At 41.5% G+C, this 22,507-nt stretch overlaps 2 protein-coding genes across 4 annotated transcripts in view; both read right to left on the bottom strand.

Annotated features, from left to right (window-relative positions):
- Positions 1-1,033: 1,033 nt before the first annotated feature.
- On the bottom strand, positions 1,034-5,850 carry ACTA1 (actin alpha 1, skeletal muscle). 2 transcript variants are annotated; one of them, XM_084625188.1, is made up of 7 exons: positions 5,477-5,850; positions 3,945-4,085; positions 3,151-3,475; positions 2,682-2,843; positions 1,990-2,181; positions 1,692-1,873; positions 1,034-1,435 (listed from the first exon to the last, which is right to left on the bottom strand). In XM_084625188.1, the coding sequence occupies exons 2-7, from the start codon at positions 4,071-4,073 to the stop codon at positions 1,292-1,294; spliced, it is 1,134 nt and encodes a 377-aa protein (XP_084481314.1). In that variant the 5' UTR covers positions 4,074-4,085; positions 5,477-5,850; the 3' UTR covers positions 1,034-1,291. The 2 variants fall into 2 exon arrangements, with proteins under 2 accessions (XP_084481314.1, XP_084481315.1); XM_084625189.1 differs by lacking the exon at positions 5,477-5,850 and adding an exon at positions 5,116-5,320.
- Positions 5,851-12,039: 6,189 nt separating this feature from the next.
- Positions 12,040-22,507, bottom strand: part of NUP133 (nucleoporin 133) — a 69,054-nt gene continuing 58,586 nt past the window's right edge. Inside the window, exons 23-26 of one of the 2 annotated variants that reach the window (XM_084624146.1) lie at positions 21,415-21,495; positions 17,468-17,532; positions 13,274-13,368; positions 12,040-12,280 (exon numbers count right to left, since the gene is read on the bottom strand). In XM_084624146.1, the coding sequence (XP_084480272.1) occupies positions 12,144-12,280; positions 13,274-13,368; positions 17,468-17,532; positions 21,415-21,495 (378 nt within the window). In that variant the 3' untranslated portion in view covers positions 12,040-12,143. The remainder of the gene's footprint in view (positions 12,281-13,273; positions 13,369-17,467; positions 17,533-21,414; positions 21,496-22,507) is intronic. The other variant, XM_084624147.1, reaches the window with a different exon arrangement.

The following is a 22,507-nucleotide window of genomic DNA, read 5'->3' as shown; positions in this document are numbered from 1 at the left end:
AACAGTAAGTTTCTGACCCCTTCTCAAAGAGGGATCTCCCTCAGGCGCCCAAGTCCCTTGCCTAACTTGTGAGGAAGCTCCCAAGGCTCATCTGGGCACTGCCCCTGTTTCCCAAGAGGGGGTGTAGTTGATATTTGCCTGTGTATAATAGAGTGGAATGATCTATATTTAAGCCCCACTCCCTGTCTGCCACTGGGCATTTACTTTATGCAGTGTTTCAGGGCAGTCACAGAATGGCCAAATAAAGAGTGAAGGGTTCAGCTAAGTTATATATAGTTTAGCCCAGTGATTTACTAGTAGTTCTAAAGAAAAACCCTCTCCTGTCAGTTCCACTTAGAAATGGGTTATAAAAAACTTACTATTTACATTCTGTTCCAATGAGGCATTTGCAACACATGTGTTGCATAGGATCATTTGTCCAGTGAAATCTCTTTGGCGTTGGGCCAGCGTAAGACTGCATCTCCTTCAAAAGGAGTTTTATTTTTGTTGAGTTTAAGCAACTCCTACAACCCAACAGCCTTTTTAAAAAGTTAGAAAAAGGTGTCTAGGCTGAGATGGGCACATTACAGCTATGACCATTTTTTTAGAGCCAGGCTGTAATCTGTTGAAAAAGAGATTTTACGCAGAAAATGTGAACCTGAACTTGAGGCTAGGGCAGTACCTGTATGATAGCACAGAATAGGAAGATCAGGTGTAATTCTAAAAATTAGAGATGTTTAAGTATTTCTCAGAACTAAGAAAGCAGTTTCAGGTTTATATTTAAACTGGAAAAAAAGGACACCAAAGCCTTTTAAAATATATTTTGAAAACTAATTGTGAAGCACTCTGACCTTCTATAACCCAGTGTGTTTGTTTAATGTAGCATTGCTACTGTGTACAATAACCCTGCATCATTATTATGTCAATTTAAAGTGTCGTAACCTTTTTTTCCTCCCTAAATTGTAACCAGTTCTAAAGAACAGGATAAATGTATGTAGAGATTTCAGCTCCAGAAACAGAAATAATCATGACATAACCAACTCCAATGGGGTGTGACAGAATGACTGATTTAATGCTTCTTGAAGTTTTTGGTTTCCTTCCACAGGGCATGGTTTTAAAAATAAACAAAACGAGATAATACATTAATTTATGTACACTTTACATACACTCTGTGTCACTTGGAGTTTGCAGCAACAGTAACAGAAATTGTTACAAAATAGAAAGTTACATGGCTGTTGCAGGTATTCAACAACCTACAACTTACAACAGTGTCATCCTGAGAGTGGTTAGCATAGTGATCATGTAAACATGCTTAGAAGCATTTACGGTGGACAATGGATGGGCCAGCTTCATCATATTCCTGTTTTGTGATCCACATCTGCTGGAAGGTAGACAGGGAAGCCAGGATAGAGCCACCAATCCAGACAGAGTACTTACGCTCAGGTGGTGCAATGATCTACAAGAGTAAGCAGAGCTCTGATCAGTAAACAAACCATATATGGGCACAGAAAACATTTTATGATTTACTACACCTAACTTAACATGTTAAGGGAGGTGAAATGGCATAGAGTTAGTTCGAATGGGTGCATCTGATTGTTTGTAAAGTGCTTTGAAGATCAGCAGTGTTAAGTATTATATATTATTCCACTGTACTTGTCTGAAAATAAGTCTTATCTGAATATAAGAGTCAATAATCATATAGTCAAATGTACCTTGATCTTCATTGTGCTTGGAGCCAGAGCAGTGATTTCCTTCTGCATGCGGTCAGCAATACCAGGGTACATGGTGGTACCACCAGACATGACATTGTTAGCATACAGGTCCTTCCTGATGTCAATATCACACTTCATGATGCTGTTGTAAGTTGTCTCATGAATACCAGCAGATTCCATACCTGGTGACATGAGGAGATAAAGGAATACAGAGGTAAGTGCACTTAATTCACCAGTGAAGCAGAAGGATCAGTAACACTGAAGGGAAGGACTTCTTTGGAGAGAGAGGATTATATACCAATGAAGGATGGCTGGAAGAGGGTCTCTGGGCAACGGAAACGTTCATTGCCAATAGTGATGACCTGCCCATCAGGCAATTCATAGCTCTTTTCCAGGGAGGAGGAGGAAGCTGCAGTTGCCATCTCATTCTCGAAGTCCAGAGCCACATAGCACAGCTTTTCCTTGATGTCGCGCACAATCTCACGCTCAGCTGTCACAGGGAAAAACAAGATGTTAGAAGGCTGGAACAGGAGAGAGGAGAAAACAGCACAGCCAGAGGTCAAGGGGAACAGGCAAGGGCTCCAAAAGAACGTGCCTACATGTTTTCTGGCTCTGGGGGAGACTGTGCAGAGTCAGTCAACAATATGACTGGAGAGGGGAGTCAAATCATGATCCCAGATTTTCAACATGGAACATCAGATACAGATCCCCGTGTTTAACATTAAATCTATCAAACAAGACCACACTGAGCAAATACACACCAGGTATCCCCAGCTCAGGTTGGGTCTATCAAGTACAAACCTGTGCCAATTAACAAGCAAGTAGCTAAGTACAAGTGCCCATTGCACTGAGTGGTGATCCCTAGTCACACAAAGGAGTGCAGGTTTGCAGGATTTGGCCATCCCCATGGAAATTAAACAAGTCAGCCTCGAGCGTGACTGCTGTGTGCTGCCGATCAGAGGTGGTGGTGGGCGTGCACGCTCCACTTACCAGTGGTGACAAAAGAGTAGCCACGCTCTGTCAGGATCTTCATCAGGTAGTCAGTGAGGTCCCGACCGGCCAGGTCCAAGCGCATGATGGCATGTGGCAGAGCATACCCCTCATAGATGGGCACGTTGTGCGTGACACCATCACCAGAGTCCAGCACAATACCTGCGAGGGGGTGGGAGAGTGAGTGAGACCGAGCACCTCCCTAGGCCAACACAAGGCAAGGCTGGGGAAATGATCACAAGGGAAGGAGCAAACCCTGCAGGACCTCACGGAAAAGGGGCAGGCAAAGTTTGTTTTTACTAGTGGCAACATCAATCTAAAGCAGAATGGGGGGCCTCTCTTCATGTCTAAGAGTCTATGCCAGTGGGTCAGTGCCCTCACTAGGTGAGGGTGGGTGGCACCTATGCTGGTAGGTGGATGCCCCCCAGGTGAGGGTGGGTGCTGTTTGAGGCCCATTACCCTCACTTACCAGTGGTACGGCCAGAGGCATACAGTGACAGAACAGCCTGGATGGCCACATACATGGCGGGCACGTTGAAGGTCTCAAACATGATCTGGGTCATCTTTTCACGGTTGGCCTTGGGGTTGAGGGGGGCCTCAGTGAGTAGGGTGGGGTGTTCCTCGGGGGCCACACGCAGCTCATTGTAGAAAGTGTGGTGCCAGATCTTCTCCATGTCATCCCAGTTGGTGATGATGCCGTGTTCAATGGGGTACTTAAGGGTCAGGATACCTCTCTTGCTCTGAGCTTCATCCCCCACGTAGGAGTCTTTCTGACCCATACCCACCATGACACCCTAGAGAGGAACAAAAGGGGGTTGGGAAGCTTAACATCTCTCCGGGGAAGGAGGGAGAGAGTCACACGTTATCCACCCTGGGGAGTGACAGCCAGCTCAGGTCAGAAGAGGAGAAGGCTCCCAAGTCACAGGGCACAGCTAGGGCAAATCCAGCCTATTGTAAGAGCAGGTGCGTCTGCATGGAGCACAGAGCACATTTGTGGGGCACTGATGGCGTATTATATAAGTGTTAGTAAGTAATATATATATATGCTAGTTTCATGATGGGAGGAAGGGTGATTGAGTCACAGCTGGTGTGACAGCAGGCAGTTGTAGCACAGCTGGCATATAAAGTACTCAGTCCCATTATGGAGGGGGGTCAGCCTCTCCCACGTGATTAGGGACTTTCCCCAGAAAGCAAGGGTTGGTTTTTCACCACTACCTCTGTGAAGCTGCAGTCCTGGAACGGCTAGAAGCCAGGGCATCGTACCTGATGGCGAGGGCGGCCCACAATGGAGGGGAACACAGCCCTGGGAGCATCATCCCCGGCGAAGCCAGCTTTCACCAGGCCAGAGCCGTTGTCGCATACGAGCGCGGTGGTCTCATCCTCATCACACATGGTGTCGGCTTTCTGGGGAACGGCAAGAAAATCAAACCACCGTAAGAGCCGACGAGAGACAATGCAACACAGCCGCAGTCTCACCACTCATGATCCACTGTCCCAGAGGAGCCAGGCTCTCCCCACCCACAGAAGGTGCGGGGTAAAGTGGGGCGTGGCTTCAGAATGGGGCTGCAAGGTCCAATGGGCATCTCAAAGGGTTTGATTTAAAACAAAAAACTTCTATGCTACTTTAAAGTGGTTAATTAAAATCACATTTTAAACTCAAAGTAGATCCAGCCTTCCCTTCAATGTTATAACTCTATTTTAAAATCTTTATTCCACTCAGTATGGGTTATAGGAAATTGTAAATTAGCTCAAAGAACTAATAGAATTAATCCACCACATCCTCAGTAAACTGCATTCTTTATTCCTTGATCCTCATTTTATCAAGTTTAGAGATTGTCACCATGTAATCTGGTAGTTTTAATATATACAGTTAAGCTACACACAGTGATTATATTTGGTGGGGGGGGGGGAGGGTAAAAATTGTGATCCTATAATCATCTTCAATTGATTTAAAAATCTCATCAATCTGGAACACAAGTTAAAGTAGATCATAGCAGCCAAGAGTATTTAGGAGAAATTATTATAAACCTTTATCAGGATAACAATAGTAAGCCACAGTTTTAAAATAAAGGCCAGGCACTTTGATTCAATAGTGTGGCAAAAACTGGAGACAAGAAGAATAAACTTTCAAAAGTTACTTTTCGCCTAGTTATTAAAGGATTTTAAAAGTTTGAAACAATACACGTGCTGCTTTCAATTGGATGGAATTAAGAAACTGCGAAGTAATCCAAGTTCCAGTACCATCTTGGATGGCACAAATAGTTAAAATCCAAATAGTAAAAATCTATGGTACTGTGCTTTTCCTTAAAATCTGAACCCCACCGCCCCGCCGGGCTACAATCAAAGAGAAGACTGGCTCAGCCGGAGCCACTTAAACGATGTCCCTGTTCATTACGATCAGTAACGAGGTCCTGGAGAGGTAGGTAACGCGTACCTGCTAGCACTCTCTCCCTCCACCCAGCGCCAGCTCGGCTCCAGGGAAGTTGCCCGGCAGATCGGCCGCAGTCCAGGCAAGAGGCGCTAGTTTCTCGCTGCCTGGCGAGGGAGCCGAGCTGTGCCCCCGCGTGTAGACGCGATGCCTCCCCAGCAGCACGAGGGCAGAAGCCTGGCGAGCCAGCCCGGCCTGCTCGCTCGCTCCCCGCAGCGGAGGGGAGGCTCCCGCCTCTGGGGGCTGGCGCTTTGGCGGCTCCCCAGACACTGTTTAGTCTCGGGCCCCGGCTGGGCGTTTGGCGGCGCGCCGCGCTCCCTGGGCTTTGCGGACTCAGCCCCCGCCCCGCGGGGCTCCCCCGGCTCACCTCGGGTGGCTCCTGGCTCTCCGCTCCGGCTCCGGCTCAGGCTCCTCGCGGCTCTCCAGCTCGGTGAGCTGCCCGGCCCCGGCAGGTCTTTATAGGGCCGCCGCCGCCGCCGCCTCCCCCGCCGGCCGCAGGAATGTCTCCCCGTCTGTCTCCATATTTGGGTGTTGGGCAGCGAGCTGGCCCGGCCGGAGCCCCCCAGACCCGCCGCGCGGCCGCGGGGCTGCCCAAAGAAGGAGCTCCTGGCCCGGGCCCAGGGACCAGAGGCCGGGCCGTATAAGGAGCGTCTGCCGGGCCCTCCCCGGCCCCCGCCTCGGGCCAGGGGAAGGGGCCGGGAGGGCTCGTGTCCGAAATAATCCCGACCCCGCGCTACCCAGAAAGGAGAAGGCGGCGCAGGGAGCCCCCGGCCCGGGGCAGCCAGGGGGAGGCGAGCCCGGCTCAGCCCGAGGAAGAGGGGCGGAGAGCTGCGCCGCGGGGTGAGTGGCCGGGGGCAAGGGGCTCTGACGCCGGCCCGCCGGGAGCCAAGCGGCGGGGACCTCTCCAGCGCCGCTCCGGCCCCCCAGCAAGGCCCCTGCCTTTGGCCGTTCACTTCCCGCTCCCCACTTTCATGCCGGCCGCCTAGCGCACAGCGCCCCGGCGAGCCAGGCACACCCCCTTTGTGTCAGACACACCGGCAGCTCGGGGGACGCTGCCTCCTGCTGAGCATTCTCCATCCCAGGGGGAAGGGCCCGCGCAGGGGGCCACGTTTCCTTGTCTTAATCACGGCAGTTGTTTGTTTGTTTGTTTGTTTTTTTTGGTAGAAAAATTCAATCTTGCACAGCAGCAGCTTTTTATAATAATAATAAACGCTGTGCAAAACCAGTTTTATATATAGATGAGAAAGACCCACGTTCTGGCTCGTTGCCAGTATGGGTTGGACAGCTCCCATGCACAGTGGGTCTGCTGTTGTTTATGCTATTTGTACCACTGATACATTCAGATATATTTAAAAAGAATTCTCCAGGGATTTGAATCTACTTATGGTCATGTAGAGGTTTAATGGTCATTTTGGGTTGGGGAAGGCTGGAAGTCCAGCTGGTAGTTGTCAAACTTCTGTTAGGATAGGAAGCACAGCAGCTGCTTACGGAGAGAATTGAAATAAATGGATCCTTTAGCGGGACAGGAAAGACAGATATGGTGACAAAAGTTAGTGGAAGAGAGAGGCAGCCTCACTTAGAGCAATGGTAACCAACATCTACTTTTCTAAAGTACATAATGTACACATATGCTGGAAGGAATCCATATGCTCACCAGGGTTTTTCTCTATGGAAGATAAAGGTAGAAGTGTTTCCACCATAAAATATCCTTTTATAGGCTATTTCTCTGTAAAATTAGGTAGAAGAAACTGCTCCTACATTTCCTACTTATAGTTTCAGCAACCAGCAAGATAGCCTAGATACGTAATTAACAAAGGCCTGGCTGCATCTACCACAAGACTTATTGAGGAAGAGAGGTTTCAGAGTAGCAAGGGTGTTAGTCTGTATCCGCAAAAAGAAAAGGAGGACTTGTGGCACCTTAGAGACTAACCAATTTATTTGAGCATAAGCTTTCGTGAGCTACATGCATCCGATGAAGTGAGCTGTAGCTCATGAAAGCTTATGCTCAAAGAAATTGGTTAGTCTCTAAGGTGCCACATGTCCTCCTTTTCTTTTTGAGGAGGAGAGGTTTGTAACTTTCAGGCATCCTGAAAAAATGCTTGTAATTAAATTTTAAAGGTAGGGATCACAGAACATTATTAAGTACCCATTCAATTCTTGTACAATTCTTTGCCAAATCAGGGAAGGGTCAGTTCTTCCTCCAAAATAGGAATTGTATTTACCCCAACAGAGAATAGACATAAAAGGGGGAAAACACATTTAGAAAAGTAACAGATTGTGTAGGTAAGAAGGGGAGTTAGCACAGATGAAAATCTAACACTGAAAAGGAAACAGATTATGATTTACTTATACACAATGCCCCCCTCATGGTTTCATTTGCCCTATATGGGATCTGACCTTACATTTAAAAATCAGTTTCATATTAGTGAGCTCTTTAAAGCACACAGATTTTATTGGGTCTGGTTTAAAGCTACATATGAAAAAAATGCATAGGGTAGCAGTGGATGATTGCTAAAGAAACCCTTCAAGAGATATTGGTCCTGGGAAAATTTATATCAGTGACTATTTCTAATACCAGAAGGCTGATGTAGATTTAACCACTAGCTGTTGGATCCTGGTGCACTCCAACTGCAGTTATGAACTGTATCCATTATTGACCTGCTGAGTTCTGATTGGCTTAGAACACAGACTTGATGTGTGACTCAGAATAGCTCATCCATAAGGGTTTTAAAAAGGTATATTAGTCTTACTGATAAGCTGCCTCTGACTGGATGAAACTACTCCATAGTTAAATAAAGGGGAATTAACTATTCATCTAGCCAGGCTCTGAATAAGCAGAGATTCTATTTGGCATAGGTGAAAGACTTTCTTTAGAAATTTCTGTTACAATTAGAAGGAAGAATCAGGTAAAGGAGATGAAGAAAGCAGGTCTGGTTTGTAGCAACCAACTATGGAGAAATTAGGGTAGGAGTAACCAAAGGAAAATCTTTCTGAAAAAAGGACAACTAAAATGTGGGGTAGAGAAAGAAGTGCGAGAAGGAAGTCTCTGTGCTACCAGGAACCACTATGAAGGAGAAGGCATTTTCTGCAGTTGGATTTCCCCAGCTGCAAGACAGCAGCAAGGTTTATCAGGAGACAGGTGACTTTTCTTCTTCTCCAACATTTAATCTCTGCAACTCCTAGTCTGGCAGCTCTTCCCTTCACCTCTGGCTGCACACTATGTCTTTTTGCTGCTGCTTTCCATTTCCACTTCCTGCCATGCTATTGTTGTAAAACAGGCTGGGGGAATAATGATTTTTTCTGCAATTTTCTCCTCTTCCCAAACTCTGACTAAAACTGAACCTACATAAATTCACCATAAAAAGAAACTACCTTTCCTGAGGATTTTAAGGAATCACAATCAGATATTAAAAAAAGATGCTCAGAAGCAGACTAAAGTACAGGTTAGTTATTTCATGAGAGATGTATTTGTAGTCCAGTCATCCATATGTGGTGGCATAAACCATGCTTAAAATATTAACAATGGAAGCATTGTCAGTGACCTTTTATTGTAAGTTTTGAAAAAAAATTACTGGACATATACCATTTTGGTTTTCCTACAACAAATCTCATGGTATCTCAAACTGATACTATCGCTAAGTATGATAAATAGCAATTCAATATAGACAAATGCCTGGTGGCAATATTATTTTTCCACATAAAAGGCCACTTCCCCTGTATACATTTTCTGGGATTAAAACCTAGGATAGGCACAAGGGGCTAAACCAATATTTATTTATTTTTTCAGTGCTCAGCCACCACAGCGACAAGTCAGTTCACATTTCAGCAATAAGACCAGGGCAAGAATAAAACTGATCTCCGGAGTGGAATGTCCAATTTCTTCCACTTATCTTGATACAAATCTCAACTTCACACCCTTTCCCATTATTCTTAAACTTGTGATTTTACAAGTGAGGGTTGGACATTTAAAATGATTTGTATCCTCTACAAGGAAAGAAATGCTTAATACATTCTTTAATTATAAAACTTATGTAACACCCCCGCCCCCAAACATTTGAGAACATTTTCTCCCCTGTTTAATTTAACCACATGGCTAACTGAAAACTTTCTTGCAGGAACAGGTAGTAGTCTATACTTATTGTAACGGTTTCCCTTCATTGCAATTTTTTTAGATCTATTATGAAGCAAAATAGGATACCCGTGACATTCATATGTAGTGCTAAATGAAGACATCTTCTCTGTGCCCCTATTTGAGAGAAGTCTATTCTATAAGAGAAGTGTTCACCATAAAGTTTTGTTTTAGTGAACAGATTATCAGAAAAGCTTGGAAATAGGGGCAAATACCAAATCTTAACTCTAACTCTTGCAATTTACACTTTGGACCCCATTTGCCCTAATAGAAGCAGATCTCCAACAGGAATCACGGAGTTCTGACTGCATAGAATGAACAAGCAGCTGCAAAGGGACAATAACCCAATAATCTTGACCTTTCAAATTTTATACTGACATGGTGAACACATTGAACATTCCTAATATCCAAATATTGAACTTCAGTTTGAGTATGGAAGTTATTAAAATAAGTTTTGTTTTAAATCTACTGCCTACAGCCTAGTGCTTTAGAGATCCTCAGATGAAAGGTACTATATCAATGCAAAGTACCTTTTACACCAGCACTAGACCAAAGAGCCTTAGCTGTGAACATTACACAGTTCATTTGTTGAGGACGTATACTCCATGCTGCGCAGGACAAACAATCTGCCTGCAGGAGCTTACAACCTATAAATATTGACTTTCTGCAAAACAGAATGCTTAAATAACCCTTTCTTTGGAGTAGATTAAGGGCTAACAGCAATCTATAGTTATACATAAACTTTAGCCAGTCTAACAGCTATTGAGATGTCTCTCTTGGCATACGCTGTGGATTATGACTGGGTACAGGTGGTTTGATTGTATGGAGATGAGTCGGAAGGGCGGGGGCTGAGAAATCCCATCAGTATGTTCAAGGCTTGACCAGAAATGTCCACATTACTAGACACTTCAAGCTAATTTTAACAAAGCTAAAGCCCAGGAATAAGATACCCCTACAAAGAGTGCCAGTCCTTTGATATACCATTTCCCATCTCCTAAATGTTTAGTTTAGTTTTTAAATAATTTGAGATCCCGTTTCCATTTAAAATTGTGTTTTACATGAGTAAGTAAATTTCCAATACTTTGAATTATTCCCTTTTGTAAAATCAAAGCTGTAAATTCTACCTGCTGCTCTCACAGCCATGTAATACTGTACAAACAGGTGATGTTTAATTGTGTTGACTTTTTACAAGGTTGCTAATGAGTATCTCTTCCATATTAGTTAGAACACCTCTAGCTAAGTCTATTCTTCCAAACATGTTCAGCCTTTCAGCCGAGCACTGTATTAGCACAGGGAGGGGGGAAGCAATGGTGCGATAGCTGTGCTTTTTAAACTAGAAATTGGATTCTCTTCAACTGATTTAACTTATGACCTTCTCAGCTGTTGGATCAAGTTGTTTTAGCAGGCACCTAGCCAGGGCAAGTAGAGCATAAGGGTATGCAAGTTGCTCTGCATTCAATCTCTGGACATTAAACTATTTGTAAAAGAAAAGCTCCTCCTGCGATTTGTCAGATTAAAGCAATTTTTATATGATTTTAAATTAAACCTGTTATTTCAGTATGAGAACCATTACAATGTTTTAAGAGTTACATGGACTTTTTTTTTTTATCATCGTGTCAGAGATAAGTGAACTGGGGTAAGTTGGCATCTACTAGTAAAGAACGAGTCTTCGAGTAAGGAAGGTCTTCCTGGACTCTCACTTTGGTAACTGCTTTCTAGGTTTCTTGTGAGCTTAGGTTCTAGGCATTTATTGTCAATTACTGTAGGGTGAAAACGTCAATCTCAGTTTTAAAAATGTAAAAATCTATAGATAACTTTTGTATTTGTAATCTTAATCTAAAAAATTGCTCTGGATTTGTTGAAAATTTATGTGAAAAACTGCATTTATGTACAAGTTGAAAGACTGCTGTATTTGCTAGGCCAGGGGATTTTTGAGTCAGGAGATCTGGGTTCTATTCCCGTCTGCCACTGACAAGGAGTGACCTTGTGCAAGTCACTTATCCTTTCTGTGCCAGTTTCCTTTTCTGTAAAGGGGGACTACTTACCTATCCATTTTTGCATGGATCTCTTCAGATGGAAGGTGCTGTATCAATGCAAAGTTTTATACCAAAAGCCTATTTTCTAAGCAGAGTGCTTTACACAAGTGTGGCTTTAATTTCTTACTCCAAAAAGCTATATATTCAGCCATCATTTAACATTTACTATATTTTTCCCCAATATATACCCCTGGGGTGAAATCCTGCCCCCAGTGAAGTCAATGGCAAAACTCCCATGGTTTTCAATGGGGCCAGGATTTCACCCCTGGTGTTTGTGCTGCCAGTGCTGAGACTTCCTGCACACGAGACAAAAGTATAGAACAAACGTGAAACCAAAAGAGGCACAGAAAATGAAAGGAGATGGGAAATGGTATATCAAAGGACTGGCACTCTTTGTTGGGGTATCTTATTCCTGGGCTTTAGCTTTGTTAAAATTAGCTTGAAGTGTCTAGTAATGTGGACATTTCTGGTCAAGCCTTGAACGTACTGATGGGATTTCTCAGCCCCCGCCCTTCCGACTCATCTCCATACGATCAAACCACCTGTACCCAGTCATAATCCACAGCGTATGCCAAGAGAGACATCTCAATAGCTGTTAGACTGGCTAAAGTTTATGTATAACTATAGATTGCTGTTAGCCCTTGATCTACTCAACCATACATTTTCAGCCATTGGGAGAGAAAGTAAGTATCCCAAAGAAAAATTAAGAGACTTAGCTATATTGTAAAGACTGTTCATTTCAAAAGCCAAACACATTACTGTATAAACTTTATTACAAAGGTTTAATGAAGTACGTACAGAATGTAAAGAAGTATACACTGCTTTAACTCAGTTCTTTAGAAATTTCTACTTTCAAAAATGTTGAGTCATCATGCTTGTCCTTGAACATAGTGTTCATAGTTTGCCTTTAGCACAAATTCAAAATAAAGATTCGATTTCAAGTTGCCAAGTTCATCTGCTTGCAGCAAGTCCTTCACCTCTGGTAAATATTCACTGAGCTGAACTCCTTCAACACAAATAAACTTGCATTACAGAAATTGTAAGATACTTAGAAAGGATGCCTATGGAAACATCTGTACCTGTATTTCAATTCCTGATTCATTTGTTTGCAGTTGTAAAGACTGTTCTAATTCTATTCCATCTACTGTGTCACGCAGTGAAACAACTCTATAAAGTGTTCTGTAAAACTGAGTTCATCGTTTAAAGATTATTATATTCCCCTCCTCAATTTGACCATTTTCACATTCTATATTTGAACAGTTATGTAAACTCCACAAAGTCCCTGTTTAACAAATCATACTTTTGATAAATTAAAATGGACTTAGTCCAAATGACTGGATACTGCAGCCTTAAAAAGGGTCAAGAATCAGATAGTTTTATGTTGCATTTTTAAATCTTATGGAAGTGCATTTCTTCAGATTTATAACCTTCAAGCTTCTCTTATTTGACAATATAGCTTTTTAAAATTGTGAACATTATAGTTAAGGTTGAGTTACTATTCTAATCTCTTAATTGCTTATAAAATTTCCCCCCAACAATTTGTGTTGAGTTGTGATGTTGCTTAAATGGTCTGAACTCAAGGCTTTTTGTTAGTTTTTTAAAAGTTTGAGTTAAAGCAATTAAGCCATTCTGAAATATGGTCCTGGTGTCTTAAAATTCCTCCTGTTTCATAGGGAATCTTCACACTGGAGGCTGAGTTCCATTGTATAATAATGAGTTACTAAAAAAAAATAAACACTATCTTCCTGCAAAACAGATGTAATCTGGAGGCTCCGAGAGAGAATTTACATGTTTTGTCGCCTCCCTACAAAAAGATAGAATAGGGTGCCACATGGTCACATTTTTATCTGATGAATTACTGATGCAATGCTTTTTTGCTTCTTTTACATCTTACTTGTTCTTTTTAATAGATAAAAGCTGTTTATTTTGTTAAGTGTTTTAAAACAAGGTTGACATACAGTAATCTGAAAAAGTATTCTTTACATATAACAAAACTTACCTTCTTTCAATAGCTTTTGTAATATTTTCACAAATATACTGTCTTTAGATGCTTCAATTGGATCATCTTTACCTTCTGAACTGGACCAACTGCAACTCAAAGTATAAATTATAAGTTGTAAAGTTGATTAAAAACTTGATCAAATATGAGAACAGGATAATTAAAAACCTGATACTAAAATAGAAATAAATTTTCTTGAAGTATACCTGTATTCTGTGTGCATTTCTACAGTTGAAAGCTAGTGTTCTTTGCATCCTGAACTGATTATCCTTTTAATATTTTAGAGAAATATTTTATTAAAATTGTGGCATTACAAGACAATCTAATAAGGCAGATAATAGGAATGCTTCCCCACTGACTAAACCGTAACAGCAGAAAAAAGTTATTTGCTTCAGTTAGAGAACTCAGAATCAATTACACACATGGGTTTAAGTAAGCTAGTTTAAACAATTATTTTAATTATTCCACAATCACCATTTTGACAAGTTTTCTGTAAAAAGACATTCTTCAGAACACAGAAGCAAAGGCAACTTGCCAACATACTTTTTTAAACAGGAGAAGCAAAGGAAGAACAAAATGTCGAGTGAAAGGTTTAAAATTGCAAGGCCCTAACTCAGCACAAAATATCCTTAGTTTCTGAGGTTTGCAAGCCTTAATATGTGATCAGATATGCTGAGTCATTCAAGGGAAAGGTCAGGCTGCTGTTGAAGCCCTAATTCAAACCATTCTAAAATGCCTGGCAGAAAGGGGAAAAAAACGAATTTAAAATAACTTCCCTTGCTGTTGGCACTGGATTTTTCAGTTGCTGAGGTTTCTTGTCCCCAATGTCAAATGCCATGCAGCCTGGAATTACGCTGGGTATGACTACACTGCAATCAGATACCCACAGCTCGCCAGTGCCAGCTGGCTCCAGATAAGGGGCTGTTTAATTGTGATGTAGATGCTAGGCTCAGGCTGCAGCCTAAGCTCTGGGACTCTGCCACCTCACAGGGTCCTAGAGCCTGAACATCTACACTGCAATTAAACAGCACTTTGGCCTGTGAGCCTGAGACAGCTGGCATGGACCAGCTGTGGGGGTTTTTTTAATTGCAGTGTAGATATACCCATTATTTCAGTCCTAAAACGGACATAATTACGTTGTGTGGTCACTGGGAAATGGATGGTTTGGTCTCCAAATAGGTACACTAACAACAACAAAAGGTAGCATCTTGGGAGAAACCGTTGTTCCAATGAGGTCAGTGGCAAAACTCTCATTGACTTCAACAGAGTCAGGATTTCACCCATAGTGTTATTGAGGAGAAAGAAAGACAGTTTCCTGTTACCCTCCTTTTCCCCTACCTCCACTCCTTCTACAGGCATTGGAGTGGTGAAGAGAATGAGAGAAACTGAAATCCAGCACTATATTAGGATGTTGCTAAGCATGCTTAGCGAGTCTTGGTGTTGTACCAAAGAATCCAGTCACCATGTATAGTAATCAAGTTAGGGAATGTAACAAGCTCCACCCCTAAAAGCAGGTGTTGTGGAATGCCTAATGTAGCATTTTCCAGATGCTAGAGAATGGCCACTACCTCTTTTGGAACAGGGATTAGCCTCCTTGGCTACAGAACCTCAGTGAACTGGGAACCAAATCTGGAAATCATATGTAAACTATCTAAACACTATTCCACCCAAACTGGTTTGAATACAGATTGGCCCCATCCACATTGATTAGGTTTGGCTAGCCAGAGTCATGTTTAAAATTTGTTCTAGCAGAGTTTAAATACCATTTCTAAACTCTGTTCTTGGCCCAGAATGGACAAGACCTAAAAACTTGTTGGGCTGTAATTGTGAAGGCTTTTAAAACAGGATCTACCGCCAATTTAATAAGGCGTGGGGAAGGTTACTAATCAGTAACTAACTATGTTGCCTGCATATTCCCACTTGTAGGATAAATGCTCCTTGGCCATGTAAGCTTGGAGTTTTCTGGAAATCCCTATCCTTTCAAACCTCCCCTTTAAGCGGGAGTGGCTCCAACTGCTCTTCAGCTCCTTTTGACTGCCAAAGTTGCAGTGGGCATGGAATATACTTTTCCCTCATTGGTTATTTTTTCCCCTTCTGTCCCTTTGGAGTGGGGGGTGGGGTATGACTATAGTTTAAAAAATCTGACTGGACTAGCATTTGAAAACTAGAACATAAGAATGGCCATACTGGGTCAGACCAAAGGTCCAGCCAGCCCTGTATCCTGTTTACCGACAGTGGCCAATGCCAGGTGACCTAAAGATGCAGTGAACCTAACAGGTAATGATCAAGTGATCTCTCTCCTGCCATCCATCTCCACCCTCTGACAAACAGAGGCTAGGGACACCATTCCTTCCACATCCTGGCTAATAGCCATTAATGGACTTAGCCTTCATGAATTTATCCAGTTCTCTTTTAAACCTTGTTATAGTCCTAACCTTCAGGCAAGGCAAGGAGTTCCACAGGTTGACTGTGAGCTGAGTGAAGAAGAACTTCCTTTTATTTGTTTTAAACCTGCTGCTCATTAATTTCATTTGGTGGCCCCTAGTTCTTATATTATGGGAACAAGTAAATAACTTTTCCTTATTCACTTTCTCCATACCACTCATGATTTTATATACCTCTATCATATCCCCCTTTAATCCCCTCTTTTCCAAGCTGAAAAGTCCTAGCCTCTTTAATCTCTCCTAATATGGGACCCGTTCCAAACCCCTAATCATTTTAGTTGCCCTTTTCGGAACCTTTTCTAATGCCAGTATATCTTTTTTAAGAAGAGGGGACCACATCTGTATGCAGTATTCAAGATATGGGCGTACCATGGATTTACATAAGGGCAATAAGATATTCTCCGTCTTATTCTCTATCCCTTTTTATTTTTGGAGGAAAGGGTCCCCTACATGTCATGGGCATTATCTAGAGCAGTGGCTCTCAACTTTTCCAGACTACGGTGCCCCTTTCAGGAGGCTGATTTGTCTTGTCTACCCCAAGTTTCACCTCGCTTACAAAAACCAGACAGCAAAATACAAAAGTGTCACAGCATGCTGTTACTGAAAAATTGCTTACTTTCCCAGTTTTACCATATAATTATAAAATAAATCAGAATATAAATCTTGTACTTTCATTTCAGTATATAGTATATAGAGCAGTCTAAACAAGTCATTGTATGAAAATTCAATTGGTACTGACTTCACTAGTGCTTTTTATGTAGCTTGTTGTAAAACTAGGCAAATGTGTAGATGAGTTGATGTACCCACGAGAAGACCTCTGAGTACCCCTGGTTGAGAACCACTGATCTAAGATCTATGAAGAGCAGGAGGGTTGCCTCAAACACTGGTGATGAGGGAAACTCTTCAGATCCAGTTGATTAAGTCTAGTAAGGTGTGTCCAATATTGACTTTGGAGATCTGCCAGTCAAAGTGGCTCTATAGCTAGCTAAAACAATATCTAGGTCCCTGGTCTCTTCCAGTACCAATGGTCCTGTTTTGTTGACTACAAAGTGAGGAACAGCTTACCAAAGTGTTTGTGTCCAACATAAGCAGAACCAAGGTCCCTGGAGCTGTCCAAGTCAACTAAGTCCAGTGCTGAACATCCTAGACTGCTGGCTCTGGAGAATCATTTGTCAAAGTAGTTCTGTGCCCAGCATAAGTGACATGACAGTCTCCAGCAGTAGCCTTAATGGACAGTGCTCTAGAACAGTGTTTCTCTACCTTTTTTATACCGAGGACCAGCTTGCTGCCTTCCTAAACCGTGATCAGTTGAGAAACACTGCTCTAGAAGATCCCAAGCTTGGGATCTGCTTATTCCACAATTGGAAATATGCTGTTAGCCTCAAAGAAGAAAATCCAGTTTCATAGCCAGTCCTCTCTCCCCTCCATTAAAGGGCAAAAGAAAATTCAAGAAACCACATAGTTTCATTTTAATTCCCTAAATGTTTAAAGTATTTGTAGAATAGCTAGAGGATTTAATGGATAAACTATTACAGAAGTAGCTTTGTAAGTGATACCTCTCCTCTCCCTCTAAAAAGACACATTGTCCTGGACAGACTTTTCAGAACCTATATTAAACATACATACATACCATTTGAACATTCAATCTGATATTAGAAGCTGGAGAATAGTACAAAAATTTACAATTAGAAAAATCAATGCTATGAATAGAGAAAATTGTACCCTTCATGTATGTTCAGTTATGACCTACCTGTCTCTTTGGAGAGCTTTACAGAGAATTTTAAGCTTAAGATCATTTACATCCACTTCTTCCTCCTTCAATTTAAAAAAAAAAAAAGAAGGAAAATTAATATTAACTGCTGGGTTTTTTTAAAAGACAAATAAAGGGTTTTTCCTAACCACCACATCACATCCAGATCTGAGAGTTGACTTGGATGCTTTCATTACTCTTGTTTACAAAAGAATAATTGATACTGGTAACTAGTACATAGGAACCTGTTGGTCTACTTCATTGCAGAGAGGCAGTGCAGTCTAGTAGTCAAAGCAACAGATCATCTCTCAAAACCCTCAAACAAAGCAAAACTGCCTAGTTTTGTTACCACTTCAACACAGGTACCTGAAATGAAGCCCAGTTATGACTTGGGGTGGAAACAGTGAAAAATGCAGTATTTTCACATGGTTTTGACACAAAAACTTACTAAAACTTGCTATTTCATTCAGTCATTTGGTTCTTTTGATTCACAACTGCAGGGGCTGCAAGCTTCACATAGACTCTGAATTCTATTCAGCTCTGCTTACTGTAGATTAGCAATAACCTCCCTGTGCCTCACTTTATTGATCTATTTCACAGGAGTTTTAAGACTTAGTTCTTTCAAATCTTCAGATAAAACAGTACTGCATAAGTGCAACGAAGTATAAGAGAAAGTAAGCATTGTAATATGTATGTATGTTTCTACGCAGCTGTGTTATACTCTTGCATTGTCAAACCATCTAACTGGCCAATATATGATCGTTTGACCCTGAGTAATTTTGCACTACTGCCCTACTAGCAGGACAATTGTTAGTACCAAATCTGAGAGGCTTGCAAAGGGTAAATAATTTTGTGTTCTAAAACAGAAAAGAATCAACAGGAGAGAAAAGATTGAAACTTACTCTACATTCAATGCAACATTTAGGGCACAATTACTTGTTCTATTTTTTTTTTTTGTATGCTTGGCACACATTACAAAGAACAAATCTTGTGGGAAAGTCAGCAAAAATGGTGCAAAATAAAAGCAAATACAAACAGGTCCTCTAGGGCCTAAGAGATAAACCAACAGTGACTAGCAGAGGTAGGTCTTAATAAAAATAGAAAAATCAATTACAGCATTATGGTAAGGCTGCCATGTTTTTCAACTTCTACCCATTTGTGGGAAAGACCTGTTTCAGGAAACCACAAATTACTGCATTTTGGTTGAGATACAGTTACTAGATGAAAAAGATGAAGGACCTCGGTGCTCATTATGTCAGACAGTTAAGAATGGTTTCACCTATTTAAACCTAATTGAGAAAGCAGTAATAGCTAATAAGACCTTAAAGCATCTGATAGAAATTAGAAATAAAAATAAAAAAAAAACCCTTCTGAAAATATCAGCCCCATGTTTGAGCTACTGAAAAGGGAGCATTACCTGCTGTTTTCAAACTTTTTGAGCTGAACCCCCTCACCCTGCAAGTTATAATTTTTGGTTATGCCTCCCCCCAACCCAGGCTGGGTGGCCTGCTGAGGTGAGTCGGGGATGGAGGTAGCAATCCCTCCCCTGAGCCCTGCTGTGCGGGGCTGGCCCAAGCTGCCTGGCGTCACCACCCCTACCCCCAAATGTTACTCCACATCCCACGGTTTAAGAACCTCTAGAAGCTGTTGCTAAATGGAAGGCAGAAATTGGAGGGGGAGGGGCACGCTCCCCCCCCATGCATCTCCTCTACCTGTCTCAGATGGGGGTACATGTTAGACTACATTATTTAGAAAGGGGTATGTAGCCTAAAAAGTTTGAAAAGCACTGCTCTAAAGTAATGCCTTGCAAAAATGCCCCTTGATGTTTAAAGACATCTGAGAAGACAGAGTTGGAAATGACTTTAGCTTTGACTTGCAAAGCCAAAAAGTTTAAGAAAATGTCTCTCACAAACGGGTTACCCATTGGCACTCTGGCAGCCATAAAGGCTTTGGCTATTAGGGAAAAGTAAGTCTGTAAAGGAGGGGAGAATCACTTGTCTGAGTGCAACTCCTATTTTAAGGCAACATGGCTCAGACTTCAACCATTAAAGTCTGTTCCTCTCCATCTGCAGCTGAGGCTATGAATTTCTCTAACCCCATATCTATCTCTATCTATATTTTAAAATCCATGTTAGCTACTCTGTTTTAAAACCCCAGTGTGCCCAGGGCAAGTTGTCTTACACGCTAGCTAGGTGTTCAGCATGACCAGATATCTATCACATGTTAAAATACAGTTTACCCTATCTACATTAGGGTTTTTTAATGTGTTAACTAACATGTCTTTAAAATATGCCTTTACCCTAGTGCAGACAGACCTCTAGCACAAATATTAAGAGGCTTGGCATGAGACCTTTCTGCTCAGATAATGATGCTGTCATCACAAAAGGCCATTTGTCTTCCCATTAGCCTTCTTGGGCATCTTAGCTATTTAACCCCCCCTTCCCCAATCTCAGCTATTTAACCCCCTGACTCTTCTGGAAGCAAGAGTGTGAGCAAAGTCCTTGTGCTATCAGCTTTTTGCCAGTTAGAGTGTGACTGGGATAGCTCAGAAGAGCAATTAGGCAACCCATGTCTAGCCTCAAAATTCTGCATGCTTTTCCATGGATGATAAAGATGAAATCCTAAATTAGGGTGATCTTGTCCACTCAGAAATTTTAGTTTAATTTATGCTTTCCCATTTGTAGTGTATATTCTTACTCAGACATCTAAGTTTCTCTAATTTAAATGAGAAACTTTTAAATCTTATTTTCTTAAAATGACACGATACGACTATTTTCACAAAGGATGGTGGGAACTTGGAAAAAGGCAATGACAAATGAAAGAAGAGAAGTAACTAAGTCCAGTAACCCCATTTACTGCTATTCTCTCCCAAAGTAATGTTATTATTTACACTTAGTTCTTATATAGCAGTCAAATCAGGGTACGTGTGTTAAGCAACATTTTCATTAAAGTGGAAGAAAACTAATTCTGGGTCTATCGATACAACACACTGTCCCAAACATTAAAATTTTTCTCCTCCTCCATTACATACAATAATGTGTAATACAAGCACAAAATACAGGCAAATATTTTCGACGTGAAACTTTTCATACATAAAGCACAAATAAGAATTACTTAACAGGTATTACAAAAAGGAACTTTAACAAGGAAAAACCATAATTTAAGGTCTAAATAATCTAAATTAAATAACTACATGACCAATAAAGTTATTGTTGGGTAACACAATGGCCTCGTTGTAGCACAAATCACTATCATACAGTGGATTCAAGCTGGAACCTTTTCTATAGCAACCTTTCCTAGATAATTTAGAAATAACACTGCTCTGAAATGACATGGCTTTTATTTTTGGCTGAAGAATGCTGCTCAGGAGTGATGGTCCTGGAGAGGTGATTTTTGGCGTTGCCAAAATAAATTGTCAGCAAACAGGGAATAAGAGTGTGCAAGGAGAAATGGTGACCTCTCAAGATGCAAGCTTAAGACAGCAAGTCTTATGCCCTAAAGAGTACCATCATAATGATAAAAAGCACAGAAGTAGGCCAAAGAAGTCTTGTCAATTTGAGGAGGCATGGCAGATTCATTTTAGATTATTTATTGGCACACAGATAAACTGATAATAGTGGACGAGTACTGTTTTCCTAAAACTGATGGACCCCCCCACTTCTTGTTTGGTGTCAAATTCTAGACTGGCAAGGTTCTCAATATAACAGATGGCCTACCCTGTTGCGGTTTACAAGGATAAGTGTTATTTCACTTATGATCTAAACCACAGTTACTTTTACCTACACCACATTTGACATATCTCCAAAGATTGAAAAACTAGAAAAAGTCACTTCCATTGGGGGGCACCAAGGGCCAGTATGTAATCCTCAAGTTACAGTAATAACACCAGCTCAGAGAACTTAAAATATACTTCCTCTGATTCTGAGATCATCCAACAGTTTTCCTACCTCATCAATATATTCCAGAAGGTCCAGTGCTTTCTTGAAGTCATACTCATTAGCTCTTCTGTTCTCATCACATATGTACAGCTATGAAAAGATTAAGTACAGAATTATTTTTAGCTTGCAAACTGATGTAAGCTGATATTGTGAAGAACTCTGTGGGAAGACCACCATGTATTTTCCACTTATGTGACCTTTTCATTGAAATATGTATTGATTCGGCTGCAAGTATTTTTATGGTAAGGAATATAGTCAAGGTTTTAGGAGAGCATTCCACCCACATGACAATGGTCTGTGGAAAGACTATATTGGATATAAGGATGCTATAGTACAGGTTTCAAATTTAAATGCTGTTTAAAGGCTGCAACATTCCTAGCCTATTGTAGCCAGAGCTTAGTTCCACAAATAAAATGAGCTCACAGCAATATAAAAATGAATGCACCATTGTTCATCTCCTGAAAACAGACATGCTTGCTATCAAAATCAGCCTTTTACATTTAAAACTGCAGACACTTATTTTGCAACTCACCCTTTAATACAGTTTCCATACAGGAAACCCTCAATCAGGATTTTAAATTGAAATTTAAGTTTAAGACTAATATATTTTGTTCCCAGCCTCTGATTTTCACTTCCTGGTAAACAGTGACTAAAGACACTGATCTGATGGTAGCAGGAACTTATTTGAGGAAAACTGGACAGCTGACAGTGTCCCAACTGCTTGAAAAGGGATTATGTGATATCTCCTCTTCTACCTCTTCCCCCTAACTAGCCTAGTTTAAGGTGTGGGTAGAGGGCTCAGAACCTGCTGACTATTAGGGCAGGTCCAAGAAGACAGAAGGACAGTAATAACAGAATGTGCAACTTGCTGCTTCTTTTGTAGAGGCTGTACAGAGACCAATGAATATAAGAAATGATACCACTGATAGGTTCTGGTTTCTTTTGATGGTGACTGTAGCAACATGCTGCCACCATACATTCCTCTGCTACTTTCTGCACACATCAGTGGGTGGTAAGAGAGAAGCAGGTGAAAAGATCATGCTACCAAAAAGGCATAGGAACTGGTAAGGCAATTTGTGATTGTAGCTACTACTGCAAAAAG

The sequence above is a fragment of the Lepidochelys olivacea genome (assembly GCF_965140295.1).
Source record: "Lepidochelys olivacea isolate rLepOli2 genome assembly, chromosome: 3".
NCBI lineage: Eukaryota > Metazoa > Chordata > Testudines > Cheloniidae > Lepidochelys > Lepidochelys olivacea.
The sequence above is the reverse complement of the archived record's forward strand: the minus strand, read 5'-3'. Positions and strand labels throughout refer to the sequence as shown.

Excerpts from the sequence above, each read along its gene's own strand:
- ACTA1 (XM_084625188.1), bottom strand. The coding sequence starts at position 4,073 with ATGTGTGATGAGGATGAGACCACCGCGCTCGTATGCGACAACGGCTCT. Across the intron at positions 2,182-2,681 it reads CTACTCTTTTGTCACCACTG|CTGAGCGTGAGATTGTGCGC; the intron begins GTAAGTGGAGCG and ends TCCCTGTGACAG. Across the intron at positions 1,436-1,691 it reads CAAGCACAATGAAGATCAAG|ATCATTGCACCACCTGAGCG; the intron begins GTACATTTGACT and ends TTACTCTTGTAG.